This window comes from Microcebus murinus, chromosome 27, assembly GCF_040939455.1.
Source record: "Microcebus murinus isolate Inina chromosome 27, M.murinus_Inina_mat1.0, whole genome shotgun sequence".
Taxonomy (NCBI): domain Eukaryota; kingdom Metazoa; phylum Chordata; class Mammalia; order Primates; family Cheirogaleidae; genus Microcebus; species Microcebus murinus.
Window position 1 is genome coordinate 351,439 of NC_134130.1, and position 23,199 is coordinate 374,637.

Sequence of the window (23,199 nt, forward strand, 5' to 3'; positions counted from 1 at the left end):
TGGCCTCCCAGAGTGCTGGGATTACAGGTGTGAGCCACCACGCCTGGCCTCAGACCCCAATTTTAAAATGAAGAAAGGACTTTATATAGACATTTCTCCAAATATGTACAAATGACTAACAAAGCACATAGGTCAACATTAGTCATTAGAGAAATGAACATCAAACCCATGACATTCACACCCATTAGGATTAGTACTACCAAGAAACAAGAAATGCTATGAGGGTATGGAATGATTGAAACCCTTGTGCACGGTCAGTGGCAATGTAAAATGGTATGAGCACTGTTGAAAACAGTATGGCAGGTTGTCAGAAAATTAAACATAGCAATAACATATTAAGTATTTCTACTTCTGGGGAAATAAGATTGAAAGTGAGATATTTGTACACCCATGTACATAACAGCATCATTCACAATAGGTAAAATGTGGAAGCTACTCAAGTGTTTAGTGAAAGATGAATGAATAAACAAAAGGTTTTTTATTTATACACAAAATTTCCTTAAAAAGGAAGGAAATTCTCATATATGCTGCAACATGCATGAACCTTAAGAACATTATGGTAAGTGAAACAGGCCATTCATATGAAGACATACTATGTAATTCTACTCAGATCAGGTACCTGGAGTCGTCATATTCAGTAGTGCTATTCAGTATCATTTGCCAGGGGTTAGGGAAATAGAGCAATGGGTAGTTATTTAATGGGTGTAGAATTTCAGTTTTGCAAGATGAAAAAGGGTTCTAGAGATGGGTGGTGATAGCTGCACACCAGTATGAATGTTCATTATGTCACAACTTTACACTTAGAGTCAATTTTTAATTGAAGGTCAGTAAATTCACTCAATTTTTATTTGCAAATTAGGATGACTTATTTTCCTTGTGCTTGTTTGTGATTGCTCTAGTGTTCATCATTGAGTCATAACACCATCAGTATAGTATTCTGTCAGATGCAAGCTATAAGGCTACAAGGCCCACTTGGGCATCTCACAGGGGCAACACTATGTGTCATTTGTCAATATGATGCAACTTGGCCCAGAGGTTTCCAGGAGACAAGGCCACCTCAGCACAGATGCAACTTCCATAAACCTTAAAACAAAGCTTACCCTTACAAGAATAGCTTAAACAACGTTTATGAAGGAAACACATTGTGACTGACCCAGACTGAATACAGGTAAGAAACAGAGAAGACTCCCAGAAACTCAGAATGGTCTCTGGACAGAGATTCTCTCAATCAGTCAGCCATCTGACCCCTGACTGTGTCTTGCCTGTGACATGGATCTGCTTCCACTATCGGTCTTGTAATAGCCCTGCCAGAATGAACTGTGTGAGCGTTAGACGGTGTGTGAGGCTCATCTTTGACATGAATTGCACAGAAGGGGAGAAGTCCCTTCTGTGGAAGGTGTTTAGCTAGGACCACATGAAACCCCTGAACGTGACAGCTTCAGATGTCCAGTGATATATGGAAATACTACTTTTCCTGTGATTCCTCTGAGTTAGGAATCAGCTTAGATTCCAGCTGCCCCTTATCCGTGGCATGAAATTATGTTCATATAGTTCGACCTATCACATCACCCTTGTGTTTGGGTTGAGTAACATGGCAAATCAAGCACTAACTGGGGCTTTTAGTTTCCTGGGACAGACAGCAGTGGCAGTGCCTTTTGGCAGTTGACAGTTTATTTCCTGTCCCTATTCGATGGCTTGAGTTTCTGTGTCTTTCATTGGGCATCCTCCACACTGGTTCTTTTTTTTTTTTGAGACAGAGTCTCGCTTTGTTGCCCAGGCTAGAGTGAGTGCCATGGTGTCAGCCTAGCTCACAGCAACCTCAGACTCCTGGGCTCAAGCAATCCTCCTGCCTCAGCCTCCCGAGTAGCTGGGACTACAGGCATGTGCCACCATGCCCGGCTAACTTTTTCTATGTATGTATTAGTTGGCCAATTAATTTCTTTCTATTTATAGTAGAGACGGGGTCTTGCTCTTGCTCAGGCTGGTTTCGAACTCCTGATCCTGAGCAATCCGCCCGCCTTGGCCTCCCAGAGTGCTAGGATTACAGGCGTGAGCCACCTCGCCTGGCCCACACCTTTCTTATGATTGCGTTATTTCAACTTTACTGAGGCTTGTCAGAGAAAGTGTGTCTATATAAATGGTAATCACACTGGCAGGTGAATCAATAACAGGAGAGAAAAGTTTATTCTGACAATGGTTGGAATCACTTCCTGCCAGGCATCCTCTTTGTAAAGTATGCACAGATACCATTTTTGATCACTTCCTCTCTCAATTCCCAGAGGAATTGCTCATCTTTTTCAGTCCAATCAGCTGTGTAAAAAGGAAAAAAAAGAAAAAAGGAATTGCTCATCTTTGATATCATGAGACAAACAGCTCCATCTTAATCCACCCAAAATGCAGCAATAACTCCACCACTCCCAAGGGCAGAGAAGTGTCTCTAGAGCCCATCTGATACAGAGATGGAAGCTGAGGGAAGATCCAATCGAGTGATCTGAGTGGAAAGAGAAAGGGAGGGCCCATTGTTCAACCAGTGTGAATAATACAACAAAAACCACTGCTAGCAGTAGCATCCTCAATCAGAGGATGCTATAGGAAGAAAAGTTCTCTGGAGGTTCAGCAATGACAATAAAGAGATGGAGAAAATGTTTCCATTTTATTATCTGTGTTTCCTCTTCTTTTTAAGAAGTATGTGCAGGCTGGGCGTGGTGGCTAACACCTGTAATTGTAGCACTCTGGGAGGCTGAGGCGGGCAGATCATTTGAGCCCAGGAGTTCAAGACCAGCCTGAACAAAAGTGAAACCCCCTCTCTACTAAAAATATAGAAATCAGTTGGAGAATTAAAAAATAAAATAAATAATTAGCTTGGCATGGTACTCTCAGCTACTCAGGAGGCTGAGGCAGAAGGATTGCTTGAGCCTAGGAGTTTGAGGTTGCTGTGAGCTAGGCTGACAACACGGCACTCTAGCCCAGGCAACAGAATGACACTGTCTCAAAAAAAAAAGTTAAAAGTTGGAAAAAACTCAAATGTCCATTAATGGATGAATGGATAAACAAAATGTGCTATGTCCATACTGTGAAATATTGTTTTTCTATAAAAACAAATGAAGTATTGATGCATACGCCAACATGAATGTCCTTGAAACAATTATGCTAAGTGAATGAAGTTAATCACAACATATATTATATGATTCCATTTCAGGTCCAGAATGGAAAACCTATATAGCAACAGAAAGTAAATTAGTGTTTGCCTAGGGCTAGGACTTGGAGGAGGAAGATGAGAAGATAGGGGAATGATAGCTAAGGGGTCCAGGGGTTTCTTTTTTGAGGTAATGAAATGTTCTAAGAGTAACTGTGGTGATGTTTTCAGGTTATCTGTGAATATACTGAAAACCATTGAATTCTACACTTTAAAGGAGTGCATGGCATAGTATGTGCATATCTCAAGCCATTTAAATAAACAAATGCATTAGGAGGTTTTAATCTATTTATTTATGTATGTATTTATAGAAACGGGAATCTCACTATGTTGTTTAGGCTGATCTCTCTCCAACTCCTGACCTCAAGTGATCCTCCCTTCTGGGCCTCCCAGAGTGCTGGGATTACAGGTGTGAGCCACGGCACCTGGGTACATTAGCAGTTTTTTAATTTTTAAATTTTTTTTTACAGAGTCTTGTTCTGTTGCCCAGGCTAGAGTGCTGTGGCATCAGCCTAGCTCACAGCAACCTCAAACTCCTGGGCTCAAGCAATCCTCTGCCTCAGCCTCCCGAGTAGCTGGGACTACAGGCATGTGCCGCCATGCCTGGCTAATTTTTTCTATATATTTTTAGTTGGCCAGCTAATTTCTGTTTTTTTAGTACAGACGGAGTCTCACTCTTGCTCAGGCTGGTTTCAAACTCTGGAGCTAAAACGGTCTGCCCCCTCGGCCTCCCAGAGTGCTAGGATTATAGGTGTGAGCCACCGCGCCCGGCCACATTAGCAGTTTTGATGCAATTTCTTAAACGTATTGAGTTTCCATGAGCATTCCAAATTTACATGACCTTTTATTGTTTTTTTGTAAAGTCACTGAAAATAGGAATTAATTGCCTGATGGACAAGATAGCTGCTTACATTTCAAAGTTCTCCAGGAACACAGTCAAAAATAAATAAATTCAAAATAAATACCTTTCCAGTGCAAAATGTACACTTCATGGTTTTACTGAACACATTTCATGGCTTGAGGTTGGACTGAGACCTCCTCTGCTCAGGCTAGGTCTATGGGATTCAGGCTTCCCACTAGAAACTGGGAGCTGTGGCTCACACCTGTAATCCCAGTCCAGGTAGGAGGATGGCTTGAAGCCAGGGGTTCGAGACCAGGTTAGGCAATGTAGTGAGACTCTGGTCTCTACAAAAAATAAAATTGACCGAGGGCCACGGATACCTGTAGTCCCAGCTACTTGGAAGACTGAGGCAGGAGGATCTCTTGAGGCCAGGAGCTCCAGGCGGCAGTGAGCTATGATTTGGCCATTACACTCCATCCTGGGTGACAGAGAGAGACCCTGCCTCTAAAACAAAACAAAAAACCTAACTTCCTACTAGAGCTAAATGCTAAGGAGTTCTAGGGATTCCTTTTCTAAAGTGCCGGATGTGTTGGGGGTGAAGAAGGGATGGGTGTAAGCCTCAACCCTGTCAACTGTCAAAGATCAAAATGTAGCCAGATGCTTTGTTACAGATGATGAGGTCACTTTTGAGTGTCTGCATTTGTAAACAAGGGCCACAAGTCCATGAATGGCCTCACAGCCTTAAGCTAACCTTGGGAGGGCATCTGGCCCTCCCAGTCTGGGGTGACCTTCCCCCCTCCCCCCTGCACCTCCCCTTCCCCGTCTCCCCCCAGCTCTGGACAAAAGGCCTCGCTTTATCTGGAAACTGAGTCTAGAATACCCTGCGCACACTGGTGTCTGCGCGCTCAGCAGGAGCTGCTGGCAGACACCGGTGTCCGAGCAAATAGCCGCGGCAGTGACAGATGCCTGGCCCCGGGCGAACGCGGGGTGGGCTCAGCTACGCGACTTCCGGCCCGGCTGTCAATCAGGCCAAGGAGGCGGGGCTTGCGCTCTGACCATCCAATCAGAGGCGCCGCCGGGGAGGCGCGGCGCGGGTGGGGGGCGACGCTGCGCTGGCGGCGGGGACGTAGCGGGCGGCTCGGGCTGCGCGCGGCCTCGGGTCTGCCAGCCCCGGCAGGGCCTCGGGTGGCGCTGCGACCGGTACGCGCCGCGGGAGCCGCGGGGAGGACGCCGGGACACCCCGGGAGCCGGGAAATGGTGAGTGCGCGGGGCCGGGGTCCCCCAGGCCGCGAGGAGGGGCTGGTCGGAACCGGCCGTGGCGGGACCCGGGCCTCCCCGCGGTCCGCTCGGTAGTCTACGGACCCGCGTCGCCGCCGGTGCAGCTCCGGCCCGCGGGGTGGGGCCGGGCCGGCAGCCGGCCCCGGGCGCCCCGTCCCGTCCCTGCGCGGCGACCTCGGCCCCGGCCCTGTGCGTCCCCAGATTGTGCGGTGACGGCGGGAGGGTCGTGTGGGGGGCCCGACGCGGGGTGTGCGGCCTGCGGGGCCCCCAGTCCCTTCTGTCTCCCAGAGGAAGACCTGCTTACCCCTGAGTTTCCCAAGGTCTCAAATCCATGGCCGAGTCCCTCAGCCTAGCTCTTTTTAGGGCTGACCCTAAATCCCTCAATTTCCAGATCCCTCCCGAGTTCCCAAATGATGCCAGCTGCTTCTCTCCAATTCACAACGTCATTATCAACTGTTTGTCCTCCGTGGTGCATGTCAGCCATCGACGTATTCTAATTATCATTTTCCACAGAGGAATGAATGGTACTTTTTTTAAAAAAAAGATTTAATCGATGTTTTTGGATATTTGCATGAAAACAAAGTAGAATATAGGCACCTGGAGCTACGTTGTGTGAAATACTTGCGCTTTTCCTCCCGGCATCTCTCCTGGGACCTGACATCCTAGGGGAGCTCCTCTAGGTTGAGGTTCCTCTGGAAAATTTCCTGGGTAATCTAACCTTTCAGGCCAGGTTCCAGGTCAGCACTGCCCCTCGCAGGGTTTGTCACCTTGAAAAGATTTATGCACTTACCAGAGTCTCATTTTTTCAATAAACGTAGAATAAACGTAACCAAGAGATCTTGAGAGGGGATTTAAAAGAGGTGAGTTTCAGAAAAAATAAAATATCCAAGTATTATGTTGCATTTGTTAAAAATTCTTGTTTCTCTTTTTTCTTCTCCGGAGGATGTGTAGTAAGTTTCTGAGGTCTGTTTATTTCCTTTTGGGTGATTTCAAATGGAATTACAAGGCTTTGATTTACAACACACAGAATTGTTCAAATAGGATTGTTTACCAAACTATTTCTTACCATGGAAATAATGATTGACTGACAGCTTCATTTTCTTTCTTTCTTTCTTTTTTTTCCGAGACACAGTCTTGCTCTGTCATCCGGGCTAGAGTGCAGTGGCATCAACACAGCTCACAGCAATCTCAAACTCCTGGGCTCAAGTGATCCTCCTGTCTCAGCCTCCTGAGAAGCTGGGATTAGAGGCACCCGCCACCATGCTTGGCTAATTTTTTTCTTTATAGAGATGGGGTCTCTTGCTCAGGCTGGTTTCGAACTCCTGAGCTTAAGCAATCCTCCTGCCTCGGCCTCCAAGAGTGCTAGAATGACAGGCATGAGCCACTGCAAAGGGATAGTTACTTGTGGGTTTTCTTGTTGAGCTAGAAAGTGTCTTACAACTTTCTTCCCTTTTTTATAGGTACATAATGGGTTTGAGTGATTTTGTTGATTTCTTCAAACATTACTTTTGTTTCTTTTAAATGTCAGCACTGAAGGATCATTAGAGGTTAGGAGTTTAAGACTTACCTGGGCAACATAGCCAGACCCCCATCTCTACAAAAAATTAGAGCTGGCACCTCTGGTCCCATCTACTCTGGAGGCTGAGGTGTGAGGATGGCTTAAGCCTAGGAGTGTTTTTTTGTGTGTGTGTGACAAGAGGTCTTGTTGTGTTGACCAGGCTCGGCCTCAACTCCTGTCCTCAGCCTCCCAAAGTGCTGGGATTACATGAGCCACTGTGCCCAGCAGAGCCTGGGAGTTTGAAGCTGCAGTAAGCTGTGATCACACCACTGTACTTCAGTCTGAGTGACTGAGTGAGCACCCTGTCTCCACATATGTAAATGAATGAATGAAATGACAGTGAGACCCTGTCTCTAAATAAATGAGCGAATGAATGAATGAATGAACGTATGTGTATCAATCAGTGTTGGTCCAGGCGACTTGACTGGTGAACAGACGCTGAGGCCAGTGACTCTAAGCTAAAGCCACCCTTGAGCCTACAAAGGGAGGTTATTGGAGGCCCAGTTGGGTCTTCCTGGGGAGTCTCCCCCTGCAGGTGTCCCAGCTTCTCCCACCCACCATGGAAGGAGCCTTTTGCACTAAGAGAAGCTGCACAGCACAAGTGATAGAAGCTGAAGATCCACATGTACCTTGAGGGTTAGGGTGGGGGGAGCGAGCGATGCCCCTTCTGAGGTCGCCATTGTGGTTTCCCTGGGCCTATGTTTAGAACACCGGTTTGAGTTTTGCAGCTGTTGTGTAGGTGCACTCAGTGTAATTTTTCCACACTAAGAAATTTGTAAAGGTCAGGAGTTCTGTCTCCTGGACTCAGGGTTAATGAATTTGGGAGTTCATTTGGGTCAGAACTTTAATCTGAACCCAGCTGAGACTTTTCTTGCTTGTGAGAATTGAAGGGCCAATTCCCCTGTCACCTGGGAAGAGGAAGGCATGTGGGGCTCCCAGAGTCCATTCCTGTGGCTGCCTGGGTGTCCTTGTCCTCCTCCTCCAGGGACTGCCCCTCTCTAGGGGTTATACCCCAACAGGGAGAGTGTGGACCCCAAGCTTGTGTATGTGTTTAACGTCCTTAATGTAGTTTGTCCTTGTGAACTGTGGGGAAGCAGACTGCTTATCTGAGGCGATTAGAATATTTGTGGGTTTTTCCCTCTTTGGATTTCTTTATCTGTTGAATATTGCAACACTTTAATTCTAACTTGTGTTAAAACTTTGTAATTTTACTCTCTGTGTGAACATATAAGCTTTTTAGCTTCTTGGGCTTGAAATATAAGTTGATTGAAAGACATGATGTGATTAAGGCAAGAAAATTCTGGAACCAAACAGAGTATTTGTTTCTTTGGGCAAGAGAACTTCAAGATAACAGATGGATGTATTTATGTTCTCCAGTACACTTTTCATTTTTAGTTCAGTTTTCATATGTGCATGTCCTAGAGTACTTTGAAATTTAAAAGGCTATACTATTCCTATTGCAAGTGGATTCCATTTTTACTGAGAAGAGGAAGGTGCAATTGAATTTCTCTTTTATTTGATATAGGAAAACTACTCAAAGCTTATACATATCTTTGAAAATTCTAATATATTTAAGAAATTAGGCCCAAACCCTAATACATTATAATATGTTACTCATTCCTGATAATGCCTCCCCGTGTGACATAGTGGAAGGACACACTATGCTACGGCTTTTCATAGTTAGAAAGACATTTGGAAATTTTCATTTTTATGGTTTGCACTTGGGTAACTGTTAATATTTAAATGATTGGCCAGGCGCGATGGTTCACACCTGTAATCCTAGCACTCTGGGAGGCTGAGGCGGGAGGATCGCTCAAGGTCAGGAGTTGTAAAGCAGCCTGAGCAAGAGCGTGACCCCGTCTCTACTAAAAATAGAAAGAAATTAACTGGCCAACTTAAAATATATAGAAAAAATTAGCCAAGCATGGTGGCACATGCCTGTAGTCCCAGCTACTCGGGAGGCTGAGGCAGGAGGATCACTTGAGCCCAGGAGATTGAGGTTGCTGTGAACTAAGCTGACACCATGGTACTCTAGCCTGGACAACAGAGTGAGACAAAACAAACAAACAAATAAATATTTAAATGATTAAGTCTTAGAATGGTTTCCTATGTAGAAAGTTTTAAATTTCAAACAGCAAAAGTAAGTGAATGAAAAATATAGATTATTAAGTGGTGAAATATGATTTATATAAACTGATCTATTTGTTTTCAAGAATTAATGCATGCAGAGGTTCAAAAAAATCCACAGTGGTAAAGTCTAACTTGAGAAGACTCAATGCCAACATATCCTGGGCCAACTCCAGTGCTCTTGCTCCAGCCATGCCCAAATACCCACTTTTGGTAATTTTTTGAGCATCCTGTCAGTGTTTTTTTTTTTTTTTTTTGTAATAAAAACAAGCACTTGCAAGTGCGTGTTTTACTTACTCATGTTTGTTCTTATAATGGGTAGTCAGATCCACATTTTTTGCTTTTGGCTGTGGACATCATAAGGCTCACTCTTCCCCCTTCTTGTGCTGCACACCTGGACAAGCTGTGTCAACATTGGAACCACATGTCTGCTGGTGACCGTAGGAATTGGTGTTGTGAGCATATTGTCCAGACCTTGACTGCCACCACGTGGGCCTGTGTTCTCTTGTCCTGACTTGCCAACCTGCTCTGCTGCCAAGGGCCTGCACGCACTTTGAGCTGCTGCTTTGAGCTCTGTGTCTGCGTGTTGCACCTTACCAAATCTGGGTTCAGTGTTCAGCTCACTGGAGTCAGCAGTTTTCATAGTTCCTTGGCATTTAGGAACAAGAAGATAGGATTGGGACCCTCCGTACAGTGGACCTGGGTGGTGTGTCTTGGCCTGGACCTATCTGTGTGTTTTAGAGTGAAGCCGTGACTACTTACGTGCATGGCCCTGGTGTGCAAGGTACTCACAGGAAGACTACTGCAAGAGCAGTAATTTTTTTTTTAAAAACAGAGAAAGAAAAGAGAGAGGGAAACCAGCCGTTATATGGTGGGCTGAGTCTACACTCCTGACAGCACAGAGCTCATCAGGACCCTTAAGTGCTGCTGCTGTTGCTGCCCTGCCTCTATTGCAGCTGGGATGCTGACCCCCAGGATTATAGGGGATAATACCCATGGTTCCCCTGCAGCATTGCAAAGGGTTTATTCAAACCCAACTGAAGCCCAGAGTCCTTAAACCCTATAAAGCACCCATCTTAATGAGGGAAGCCCCTAAGCCTGATAACAGTGATTTGTGGCTCTCTAGAGGGAAAAATTTATAAATATCAGAGTAGAGAGGACACCTTCTCTCCTGAAATAGATCCAGGGACAAAACAAACAAACAAACAAAATCCAAGATATGAAGGAAGAGAGGAAGGCAATAAAAGAAAAAATGGTGGGTCAAAGGTTCATAATTTGGCCCAGTTGGAAATCTGAAATGTTCTAAAGGAATTTACACAACAAAAAATATAAAAAGTGTCTCTACATCATAGGGTCTGTCTTAATTTTAACATCTCATATGATGCATTAATTGACAAAACTTTATATAGGGTAAACCAATACTAGGGGCTCAAATTATAGTTATGCCAAGGAGACCTGCCAAATTTAAGCAAGCTCTCCCCTGATAATCTTAGGGGAGTTTCTGAATATAAAATAGAGGACAGTTAGGTGTGTCTCACCTTAACCATCATCATCTGTTGTCTTGCTAAATTCCTCATGTCATATCACCCATTGTCCTAAATATCTCATAGCAGGTAAGCTCTGAACCAGTGAGTCATAAATAAAATTTTAATTAAGTCTTTGCACTTACAAATTGGTTTGACACAATGGGACCCCACTGACCTTACTCCCCAGTTGAGTTAGTTACTATGGGCCAATGTCAATTCAACAGTGCCTTGAAAGATTGAAACCTATTTAGTAAAGGGGTAATTATTCCCGGTGCTTTTAAAAGCCTAGTTTGGCCTGTTCTTTCTTTCTTTCTTTCTTTTCTCTCTCTCTCTCTCTCTTTTTTTTTTTTTTTTTTTTTTTGAGACAGTGTCTTGCTCTGTTGCTTGGGCCAGAGTGCAGTGGCATCATCATTGCTCACTGCAACCTCAAACTCCTGCCTGGGCTCAAGCAATCCTCCTGCCTAAGCCTCCAGAGTATATGGGATGATAGGTGTACACCACCATGCCCAGCTAATTTTTATTTTTATTTTTATTTTATTTTATTTTATTTTTTTGAGACAGAGTCTCGCTTTGTTGCCCAGGCTAGAGTGAGTGCCGTGGCCTCAGCCTAGCTCACAGCAACCTCAAACTCCTGGGCTCGAGCGATCCTTCTGTCTCAGCCTCCCGAGTAGCTGGGACTACAGGCATGCGCCACCATGCCCGGCTAATTTTTTATATATATATCAGTTGGCCAATTAGTTTCTTTCTATTTATAGTAGAGACGGGGTCTCGCTCTTGCTCAGGCTGGTTTTGAACTCCTGACCTTGAGCAATCCGCCCGCCTCGGCCTCCCTATTTTTATTTTTTGTAGAGACAGGGTCTTGCTCTTGTTCAGGCTGTTCTCGAACTCCTGATCTCAAGCAGTCTTCCCGCCTTGACCTCCAAGAGTGCTAGGTTTACAGGCAGACATTTTCTAATTAAACAATCATGTCATATGCAGAGAAGACAGTTATATTTCTTCCTTCCCAATCTGTATATCGCATATTTTCTTGTTTTATTGCCTTAATTATTCTTTGAGTATAACGTTGATAGGAGTGGTAAGAGGGGACATCTTTGCCTAGTTCCTCATTTTACCAGGAAAGCATCTTAGTTTCTCACTATTAAGCATGATGTTGCTGGGTGCCATGGCCCACCCTGTAATCCCAGTACTTTGGGAGGCTGAGATGGGAGGGTTGGTTTAGGCCAGGAGTTCAAGACCAGCCTGGACAACACAGCAAGACCCCATCTCCACAACATTTTTTTTTCTTTTTAAAATATATGATGTTAGCTGCAGATTTCTTGAAGAGGAAGTTCTCTTTATTCCCAGTTTCTTATCATAAATATATGTTGGATTTTCTCTATAGCGTTTTCATTTTTATTTTTCCCCACTTTCATTTGTGATTATCAGTAATTTCTGTTCCCTCTTTTTTAGTTAGCTTGAATATACATTTGTCAAATATATTGATTTTTTTTTTTTTTTTTTTAAGACAGAGTCTCACTCTGTTGCTCGGGTTAGAGTGCCATGACGTCAGCCTAGCTCACAGCAACCTCAAACTCCTGGGTGCCTCAGTCTCCCGAGTAGTTGGGACTACAGGCATGTGCCACCATGCCTGGCTAATTTTTTCTATATATTTTTAGTTGTCCAGATAATTTCTTTCTATTTTTAGTAGAGATAGGGTTTTGCTCTTGCTCAGGCTGGTCTCAAACTTCTGAGCTCAAACAGTCCATACACTTCAGCCTCCCAGAGTGCTAGGATTACAGGTGTGAGCCATCGTGCCTGGCCTTAATTTGCTCTTTAATTTTTCATTGCTCTTGAAATTTCTTCTTTGAGCCATGTGTCATTGAGTAAAGTGTTAATCTCTAAGCATTTGTTGGGAGAGCTTTCCAGCTATCTGTTATTGATATCTAGATTAATGCCATTATGGTCTGAAGCATATTGTGTATGATTCCTATTCTCTCTGTTTTGTTGTGTTTTTTTCCCCACTGTGTAATTGTCTTGCCAAATGTTCCTTGTAAACTTCAGAAGAATGTATATACTGCTATAGTTGGATGAAGTATTCCATGGATTTCAATGAAATCCATTGGTTTGGTGGTGCTATTCAAGTCAACCTTGTCCCTCCTGATTTTCTGCCTGGAGGGTCTTGTAATTCCTGATAGAATGGTGTTAAAGTTTCCAGCTATACTAGTGGACTCATGTATTTCTCTTTGCAGTCCTATCAATTTTTGCCTTGTGCATTTTGCCACTCTGTGATTAAGCACACATACAATAAAGATTGCTACATCTTAGAGAACTGAGCCCTTTATCATTTTGTAATGCCCCCCCCTTTTTTTTTTATCTCTGTGAGTTTTCCCTGGTCTGAAGTCTGCCTTGTCTGAATTTTATAAAGCTATGCCAGTATTTTCTTGATTAATGTTAGCATGGTATATCTTTCTCTATCCTTTAACTTTTAATCTATGCCTTGTATTTAAACTATGTTTCTTAGAGACTACATATAATGAGGTGTAATTTTTAAATTCACTATATGACAGTTTCTTCTATTGTTGTATTTACACTATTGATGCTTAAATGATTATTGATATAATTGGATTAATATCTGCCATATATCTTCCTGGTTTCTATCTATTGCCCTTATTCTTTGTTTCTTTTTTGTCTTTGACCTTTTTTCTGACTTCTTTGGCCTTAACTGAGCATTTTACCTGAGTCCATTTTTTGTTCTCTTTGCATATCAATTAAATATATATATTTATTAATTTTAGTGGTTTCCTTAAGCAATATACTTGTACAACTAACCCAAGTCCTCTTTCAGTTAACACTATGCATGTTTATTTGCTGTGCAAGTACTTCACAACAGAGTATTCCAGATTCCTTCCTCTCTGTTACTTCTAATGTTGCTGGCATTCATTTCATGTATCCATAAGGTATAACTTTGTATACATTATTGTTGTTATTATTTTAAACAAACTCTTATCTGTCAGATTAATTTAAAAATGGCCAGTTGGGGTGGCTCACACTTCTAATTCCATCCAGCACGTTGGGAGGCCCTAGTAGGTAGGAGGATTGCTTGAGGCCGGGAGTTTGAGTCCAGTCTGGACAACATAGGAAGACCCTGTCTCTACAAAAAGTTTTTTAAAAAAATTCACCTGGTATGGTGATGTACACCTGTAGTCCTAGCTACTTAGGAGGCTACGGTGGGAGGATCTCTTGAGCCCAGGAATTTGAGGCTGCAGTGAGCTATGCTTGTGCTACTGCACTCCAGCCTCGGCAACAGAGTGAGACTCTGTCCCTAAAATAACAACAACAACAAAAACAAAAACAAAAAAGGAAAGAAAAGAAAACCAAGTACCAAATGATTTCATTTTACTTTCATCTTTTTTTTTTCAAATTCTCTACATGTCTTTATCATTTATCTTCTTGTAATGAATTAATTTTAACATTTTTTGCAAAGCAAGTGTACTGGGGACAAATTCCCTCAGTTTTTGTTTGTCTCAGAAAATCCTTCTTCCTTATTTTTGTAGGATAATTTTGCTTGATATAGAATTCTAAAAGGCAGTGTTCTTTCTTTAAATACTTTTAAGTATTTCATTCTACACTCTTCCTGCTTCCATGGTTTCTGAAAAGAAGTCTGAGTTTTAAATTTAGCTTTGTTCCTTACAACTATGTTTTTTTTTTTTGTTTTTTTTTTTTACCTACTGGCTTCTTTCAATATTTTCATTTTACGTTAGGTTTTCTATATTTTAAAATGATGTGCCCAGGTGTACATCTTTTTGGTTTTTATTTTGCTTAGTGTTCTCTGACCTTCCTGGATCTGTGATTTGGTGTCTTATGATTAATTTTGGGAAGATCTCAGTCATTGTTTCAATTATCCTCTTTCTTTTTTTGTCTCTTTTTTCTCTTTTATGCAGTCTTGTGTATATGTTACACTTTTGTAATTGTCCCATGGACTTTGCTATTCTGTTCTGTCTTTTTTTTTTGTTTTTTTCCTCTATGCATTTCAGTTTAGGAAGGTTCTATTTACTATTCTTTAGGCTCACTGATTTGTTTTTTCCTCAGATATTTCCACTGTATTGATGATTCCTAAAAGGCATTCTTCATTTCTATTGAAGTGTTTTTGTTTTGTTTTAATTCTTAACATTCCCTTGTGGTTCTTTCTTAGTGGTTCCATCTCCTGCTTACGTTATCTATCTGTTCCTGTGTGTTTTGTCCACTATTTCCATTAGGGCCTTTATTAGTCATGGTGGCTAAACATTTCTGTCTGGTAATTCTAACACCTCTGCTGTATCTGAATCTGGTTCTTTTGCTTTCCGTCTCTCTTCAAATTGTATTTTTAAAGCCTTTTAGTATGCCTTGTAATTTTTTGTTGCAAGATGGACTAGAAAGAAGGAACTGAGATAAACAGGTCTTTAGTGCGAAGTTTTAGGTTTATCCTTCTAGTGTTTAGGTAAATAATAAATTATGTTTACTACTTACTTTAGCTGTAGGTGTCAAAGGCTAAAATATCCTCTGGTATTTTTGTCTTCCCTATCATCTTCAGGGTTCTCTAAAGACTTCTTAAATAAGGTCTTAAACGTGCAATTCTTTCAGTGTATTCCACTGTTATTAAGCAGAGCTGCCTGAGAGGCCTGTCCAGCCCTCCTCAGAGACCTCACTTAAGGAACTGACTCATTCCCTCTTGGCGTGAATGTTGTATCATCATGCTAGACATCTGAACCAAACCTTGGGTACAGGTCAACTGACCTTTGCAGGTGATAATAAGAATTACAGAAAGGTCAGGTGTATATATTATAACAGTGGTCGGTCTCTAACCTTTTTGGCGCCAGGGACCCAGGGACCAGTTTCATGGAAGACAATTTTTCCACAGGCTGTGGGGACAGGAGGCAGAGCTCAGGCGATGATGCAAGCAATGGGGAGCGGCTGTAAATGCAAAGGAAGCTTCGCTCTCTTGCCTACTGCGCACCTCCTTCTATGGGGCTCAGTTCTTAAGTTTCATGGAAGACAATTTTTCCATGGAAAATTGAGAGGAGTGGAGGGTGTGTGTGTGGGGTAGGTGGAGCTCAGGTGGTTACACACAGCCTGGTTCCTAACAGGCTAAGGTCTGGTACTGGGCCACATACTAGGGGTTGGGGATTGCAGTATTATAATACCCTTACTTCGGGCTCAAGCAATCCTCCCATCTCAGCTTCCTGAGTAGCTAGTACTGTAGGTATGCATCACCATGCCAGCTTATTTTTCTATTTTTGTAGAGACAAGATCTTGCTATTTTGTCCAGGCTGGTCTCAAATTACTGGCCTCAAGTGATCCCTCTCCTTGGCTTCCAAAAGTCCTGGGATTACAGGCATGAGCCTCTGCACTTGGCCTCTTCTTTAGGCTTATTTAGTTGTATTTTTTCTGGAGGAAAGGAAGGAAAACCACCAAATGTTCTCTTCTAATGTAATCACATGGAACGGGCTCAATTCCCCAAGCAACAAGTATGACATGTATATATCATGCACCAGGGAAGATCTTTATCGACTCAGTGCTCAGAGTGCTTTTTGGGGGCTGATCAAATAGGAAACCTCTGGCATGTAAACAAATTCAGATTCTAAGAAGGAAAACAGGCTTTTGGTACATCCTATATTGTTTGTGTAAATAGTTTAGGTACCCTAAGGCACTCATGTCACTTAAGTTGGTGATGTCCTCACTTCCCAGATACCGGTGAAGGACAAACTTTGTGATTGGGCATTTCTAAGGATAAGAAGTCTAAGGCCTACTAATGTTAAACTCTCTTCTGTACACTAAGTAGTAGGACTTTCTTTTAGTAAGTGACACAGATCAGCCATACAAGGAACAATTAGAGCTAACCTGAGAAGCTCATTATACTCCCTGAACCCATCAACAAGAGAAGTATGGATAATCTCCTTTTACTTTACCAAATAGGTAAATTCTAATATCAGAATTGCTATTGAGAAGCTTATTCTCTGTCCCCTGTACATGGACATCAGTAGGTTAGTGATCTTTTTCAGAGACCATCATATAGAGGAATTATGCATCTGAAGGATTCCTATGCTCAGGTGTTGGGATCTCATGCTACTGTGAACCTTGTGGAGTACAAAATGAGAGACATTGGAAGGACAGCTTCTAGAATGGCTGGTTGGGAATCACTTCTTTATGAAACTGGAGAAAGGTGATTTCTTTTGGAGGGCAGGACTGCTGAACCCTTTATATATTTGTAATCATGGGCAAAAATCATAATGAAACCATCATGGACTTCAGTCAACTCCCTTGCAACTTGTAACTCTTAACCTGTTCCTCAAGGTCAGCAAGGCTCAGGATACTGAGGGAAAGAGCTGTTCTGGCATCTTATCAGTTCAATCCCTTTTTGATTTTTTTTCATTTTTCTTTTTATTTATTTACTTTTTTATGTTTTTATTTTTACACTTCTATGGTTGTAAAGCTCAATCCTATGAGGGCTAAAAATTGCTAAGAACCCACCTTGAGGTTTGTGAGCATAGCGATTTTGTGAAGATCCAAGTTGCTGTGCCTTCTTCCTTCTGCCTATGCTCTTACATTCCAGTAACCTCCTAGCCCTATCAAATGGGACAGGGAGAAAAAGGAAACACTGTGTCTGTGATAAATATTATACAAGAAATTAAAATTAATACTTCTCTAAAAGAATATTTTCATTCAGTCAGTTGGATCTGGCCCATAATACTTCAGTACAATGTTGCCAGTTGGATGTTAATACAAGGTGGATTTCCACAGCCCTCCTGGTCTCTCAGGCGTAACCATAGGAAATAGAAGAAAAAAATTACAGTTCTTCAGTATTATTTATTTATTAAAACCTCATACAGATTTGACTCTGTATTTCACTGGATGCTGAGTAATGTGGTGCATTATGAGGCAGGAGATAAAAACATTTTTCTTACAAGGAATTGCTGGTCTTAAAATATTATATTTGTATCATTCATATAGCATTTCTCCAACATGCTATGTATCCTGTCACTTGATAGCAGTAAGACTTGAAGTGATCATAGTAAAAATGTAGAAATAATTTCCACATATTCATGGTGTGTTAAATTTATGAGGAAGTGAGTGTGGACAGAGATTCACAGTACCAACCACCAAGATATAGAATAAATGTTTGGACACCACAGAATCATATGTGAACTTTTTATAAATAGGTTATATATTCCCGATGCTGTCAGTCTTACCCATTCTCCTGTACACGTATGTGGGATGTTTTAGGACTTGGTGGCATTTGAGGATGTGGCTGTGAACTTCACCCAGGAGGAGTGGGCTCTGCTGGATCATTCTCAGAAGAAACTCTACAGAGATGTGATGCAGGAAACCTTCATTAACTTGGCCTCTATAGGTAAGAATGAAATTTTCCCCTCACTTAGTCAATTAGAGAACAAGTAGTTCTGCTCATCAATAAATTTCCAAGATTTGGAATGTGGAAAGGGAATACTTTGGTAAATAAATCAAGCAGAATAGCAGCTCAGCTTGGACCTAGCATTTAATATTTTTTCTGTAATTTCTGATAATTTACAATAATTTTTCTGGGTTTGCATTTTAGGGAAAAAATGGGAGGACCAGAACATTGAAGATCAGTACAAAAACCAGGGGAGACATCTAAGGTGAGTTGTACTCACAAAAAAAGTACTGTCTCATGAGAGAATTTTAGTGTGTCATTAAAATTTAATAACAAACAAGTAAGCCCACTTTTATATTTGTTTATTTTTAGAAAATTTTCACCAAGAAAGGTTTCATAAATATGGCATAGATGTTCAGTATTTGAATAATAGTTCACCTGAAAACAGTATTAAGAAACTCCATATTATGAGTTTCACTGTTTTAGTAATCACTGTGGTCCTCTTCCAGAGCGTTAATTATATACACTTTCCCATAAAATAGTAAAAGATAGTTATTACTTATTAATGATTGTGACATCTTTAATAATTATTAGTTGTAAAATCATAATAAAATGTAATTATGTGCTTATTTTTTACAGAAGTCATACAGCAGAGAGACTTTGTAAGAGAAAAGAAGGTAATCAATTTGAAGAAACCTTCAGTCAGACTCCGAATCTTAAACTGAAAAAGAGAACTCTTACTGGGGTAAAACCGTATGAATGCAGTGTGTGTGAAAAAGTATATATGTGCCATTCATCTCTTAAGAGGCACATGAGATCTCATACTGAAAACAGACCATATGGATATCACAAATATGGAGAGAAGTCATATGAATGTAAGGAATGTGGGAAAAGATTCAACTTTCGAAGCTCATTTCGAATACATGAAAGAACTCACACTGGAGAGAAACCCTATGAATGTAAACAATGTGGTAAAGCTTTCAGTTGGCCCAGTTCCTTTCAAATACATGAAAGAACTCATACTGGAGAGAAACCCTATGAATGTAAGGAATGTGGAAAAGCCTTCATTTATCATACAACTTTTCGAGGACACATGAGGATGCACACAGGAGAGAAACCTTATAAATGTAAAGAATGTGGGAAAACCTTCAGTCATCCCAGTTCATTTCGAAACCATGAAAGAACTCACTCTGGAGAGAAACCCTATGAATGTAAACAATGTGGGAAAGCTTTCAGATATTACCAAACTTTTCAAATACATGAAAGGACACACACTGGAGAAAAACCTTATCAATGTAAGCAGTGTGGTAAAGCTCTCAGTTGTCCTACATCCTTTCGAAGTCATGAAAGGATTCACACTGGGGAAAAACCCTATAAATGTAAAAAATGTGGAAAAGCCTTTAGTTTTCCCAGTTCCTTTCGAAAACATGAGAGAATTCATACAGGAGAGAAACCCTATGATTGTAAGGAATGTGGGAAAGCATTCATTTCTCTTCCTAGCTTTCGAAGACATATGATAATGCACACTGGAAATGGACCTTATAAATGTAAGGAATGTGGGAAAGCCTTTGATTGTCCAAGTTCTTTTCAAATTCATGAAAGAACTCACACAGGGGAGAAACCCTATGAATGTAAACAGTGTGGTAAAGCCTTCAGTTGTTCTAGTTCCTTTAGAATGCATGAAAGGACTCACACTGGAGAGAAGCCCCATGAATGTAAACAATGTGGTAAAGCCTTCAGTTGTTCCAGTTCTGTTCGAATACATGAAAGGACTCACACTGGGGAGAAACCCTATGAGTGTAAGCAGTGTGGGAAAGCCTTCAGTTGTTCCAGTTCCTTTAGAATGCATGAAAGAATTCACACAGGGGAGAAACCGTATGAGTGTAAACAGTGTGGTAAGGCTTTCAGTTTTTCCAGTTCATTTCGAATGCATGAAAGGACTCACACAGGAGAGAAACCCTATGAATGTAAGCAATGTGGTAAGGCCTTCAGTTGTTCTAGTTCCTTTAGAATGCATGAAAGGACTCACACTGGAGAGAAACCATATGAGTGTAAACAATGTGGTAAGGCCTTCAGTTGTTCCAGTTCTATTCGAATACATGAAAGGACTCACACTGGAGAGAAACCTTATGAATGTAAACAATGTGGTAAAGCCTTCAGTTGTTCCAGTTCTGTTCGAATGCATGAAAGGACTCATAGTGGAGAGAAGCCCTATGAATGTAAACAGTGTGATAAAGCCTTCAGTTGTTCCCGCTCCTTTCGAATCCATGAAAGGACTCACACTGGAGAGAAACCCTATGAATGTCAGCAGTGCGGGAAAGCCTTTAAGTGTTCCCGTTCCTTTCGGATACACGAAAGAACTCATACTGGAGAGTAACACTACAAATGTAAACAATGTGGGAAAGCTTTAAATTGTCCCATTACCTTTTGAAGACATGAAAGGACTCATGCCACAGAGAAACTCTGTGAATACAAAATGTGGGAAAACTTTCAACTCTCTAGGTGTAAATACCAGAAAGAACTCATAGTGGACAGAAAACTTACAAATGTAAGCAATAGGGGAAAAGCCTTCAGTGGTCACCTAACCTTTCAAAGACCATGAGAAGGCACACTGGAGAAAAACCCTATACATGTAAAAAATGTGGAAAAACCTTTAGATATCTCAGTTTCTTTGGAAATGATGAACAGACTCACACTGGAGAGCAACTTCTTGAATATAGGCAGTGTGAGAAAGCCTTCAGTTGGTCCACATCCTTACAAAATATGTGAGAATGCACACTGGATGGCAATCCTTAAAAAGTGAGAAATAACAGAATGTTCTCAATTTTAACAAATGCTCATAAGATACCCTCCTCGTGTGAAACTTGAAACTTGTGAAAACTCCCCCTAGGGAGGGATCCTATAAATGTAGATAATATGGGAAAGCGTGATGCAAATTAATTCACATATGTTCCAGAAAATTCACAATATGAAAAAAGTTATAAAACTTGTAAACATATTGTTTTTATCAGTTTATCATTCTTAAAGGATATCTCTGGACTATGGATTTCTATTTATTACTTTTAATGATGAACACCAAGGCGAGAGAATTCTGTATGCCTTTGTTAAGCAGGAGTACTCAAGTTTAATTGATAGTGTTTTTCCATTAAATCAGTTACTGAAACTTTGTCTTTCTGTTTTGAAGTCTGTTGGACTCATGAGTAAATTGAAGTATACTTTTAGTATGGAAGTAGTTTTAATTTTTAAATTGTTCTATGAGTAAAGGACCATTGAAAAATGACAATTTGGTAATTGTCAGGCTTTTCCTACTGGCCTGGTGTGGCAGGTACTAGAGATCCCTTACCCACTATATATATTTCATCTTTCTTTCTGACTGAAGTTTTAGGGGCAGAGGGCCAGGAGCCTTATTCTGACCTCCATGCTAAAAATTGGTTGTAATGACTTTGTGAGTGTGCAAAGCTTATCATCATACAGTACATTCTCCATTTGACTTACTATTTTCGTTTTTTGCTTTCTGTTATATGACATTCCTTCTGGCTGTGATTTGGATGACTTTGCATTAAGAAGAGAGACCTTTGACAGAACAATATAATCTATTGATGGAAATGGCATTCTTCGACTTTAATTTAATATGTATATTGTGATCTATGTTTTCTACAATCTATCCTTCTGTGGTTCCATGTTATAAATTGCCAATAGCCTACTTACAGGAGATATGGAAGGCAGAAGTTAAGAAGGCATTTGCCAGGATTGCTAACCACAGATGGATGCATAGGGGCTTCAGGGACACCTGCTTCCATCCAGTTTTCCTGATGCTTTGCCCTGCCAATCAAAAGTATTCTTAGAACCACCACTAACTGCTGTACTGCCATGTTTTCAGAGATGTAGTTTTTCACAGATTAGGTTTCACTCAAAGATCCACTGCAGTTTGGATTTTCCTACAAACTCTAATGTGTCCACCAGGCAATTAATTTAGATTCTCAAGATTGGGAATATTCCCTGATGCTGTGACCCACCTCATCTCTAGATTGAATTTGTCTAAGGTCTTAATTTACATAGTAAACACATGTTTTTGTAATACTGCCAGTGACTATGTGTTTCTGATTCCAAGATGACAGCTGCAGTGGCAAGTCTAAAAGAACTACATGAGAGCTTGTTTCTCCACTGTGTTGTGCAGTCAATACACTGACCCAGTCCTACAATGTAAGAATAAGCACCTTCCTCATATCAAGCAGATTGTCAGTGTTTCCTATGACAGTTTAATGTAATTTCTCAGTATGTTTTAAAGTTCTGTTTCATTGTATGTGGTTAAAAATGATGTGCATGTTTTTGTTAAAAGCTTCTGTAGATGTTTCTTAGAAATATTTTATTAACTGCTTTTAAATAATGTGTACACTATCAGTTATTGTCTTTTTCCTTTCCTGTAAGGATATATTAAAATATTATATTATGATTATGGATTTTCAAATTAAGTTTGTAATTTTGTCAATCATTATTCTGAGTCAGTATTATCATGTGCATACAAGATCAAGTATTTCCCCCCAAGGAGAATTTTAAATTTTTATTCTTAATATAGCAATTTTTTTCATAAAACCACTTTCTTATGCCCTCATAATACCAAAAATGTAAATCATGATTGTCTCATTGACTTCTTGCTGAAGACCACAGGATAACACTTGTAGTCAAGAGTGGGGTGTTATTAATTGTAGTAGCAGAATGACCACAAACCATAAGTGACTTGGGAATATCAGTAAGGGGGTACTCAAAATGATTTGGGGATTTGGGCTTCTGTAAGGTGACTTCATCTGGTGTTTTTACTCAATAAAAATTAGGGAAAACCTTAATGTTTTCAATTTTAAAGTACAATCTCTGTCTTTGGATTGGAGAGTATAATCTATTTATATTTAAAGTAATTACTGGTAAGGGGAGACTTCAGGCCCCCCTTTTTCCCTGCATTATGGTTGTCTTTTGTGTTTAGTTGATTTTTTATATTGGAAGTTTACATACCTCTCTCATTTCGTTTTGTGTGTATTCTATAGCTGTTTACATTGTGACTACCACCATCCTAAAACTATTACAGAAATTGGAATTGATGCCAGCTTAGTTTTCATGACATATAACTACTCTGTTCCTTTATTTGTCCATCTCAATCCAATTAGTTATTATATCAAAAATTACATTTTTATATATTGTGGGTCCAAAAACATTAACTAATAATTATTACTGCATTAGTCTTTAAAATTATGTAAAAAACAAAATTAGAGTCTCAAACCAAAGTTAGAGTAATACTAGTTTTTAGATAATAAT

At 40.7% G+C, this 23,199-nt stretch overlaps 1 protein-coding gene across 1 annotated transcript; it reads left to right on the top strand.

The window, feature by feature from the left end:
* The first annotated feature begins 5,138 nt into the window (after window positions 1–5,138).
* On the top strand, window positions 5,139–23,112 carry ZNF709 (zinc finger protein 709). Its single transcript, XM_020283912.2, is given in 4 exon segments — window positions 5,139–5,294; window positions 17,766–17,892; window positions 18,097–18,157; window positions 18,532–23,112. Coding segments are annotated over 4 exon segments (1,983 nt in total). The 5' UTR covers window positions 5,139–5,291; the 3' UTR covers window positions 20,324–23,112.
* Window positions 23,113–23,199: the final 87 nt, after the last annotated feature.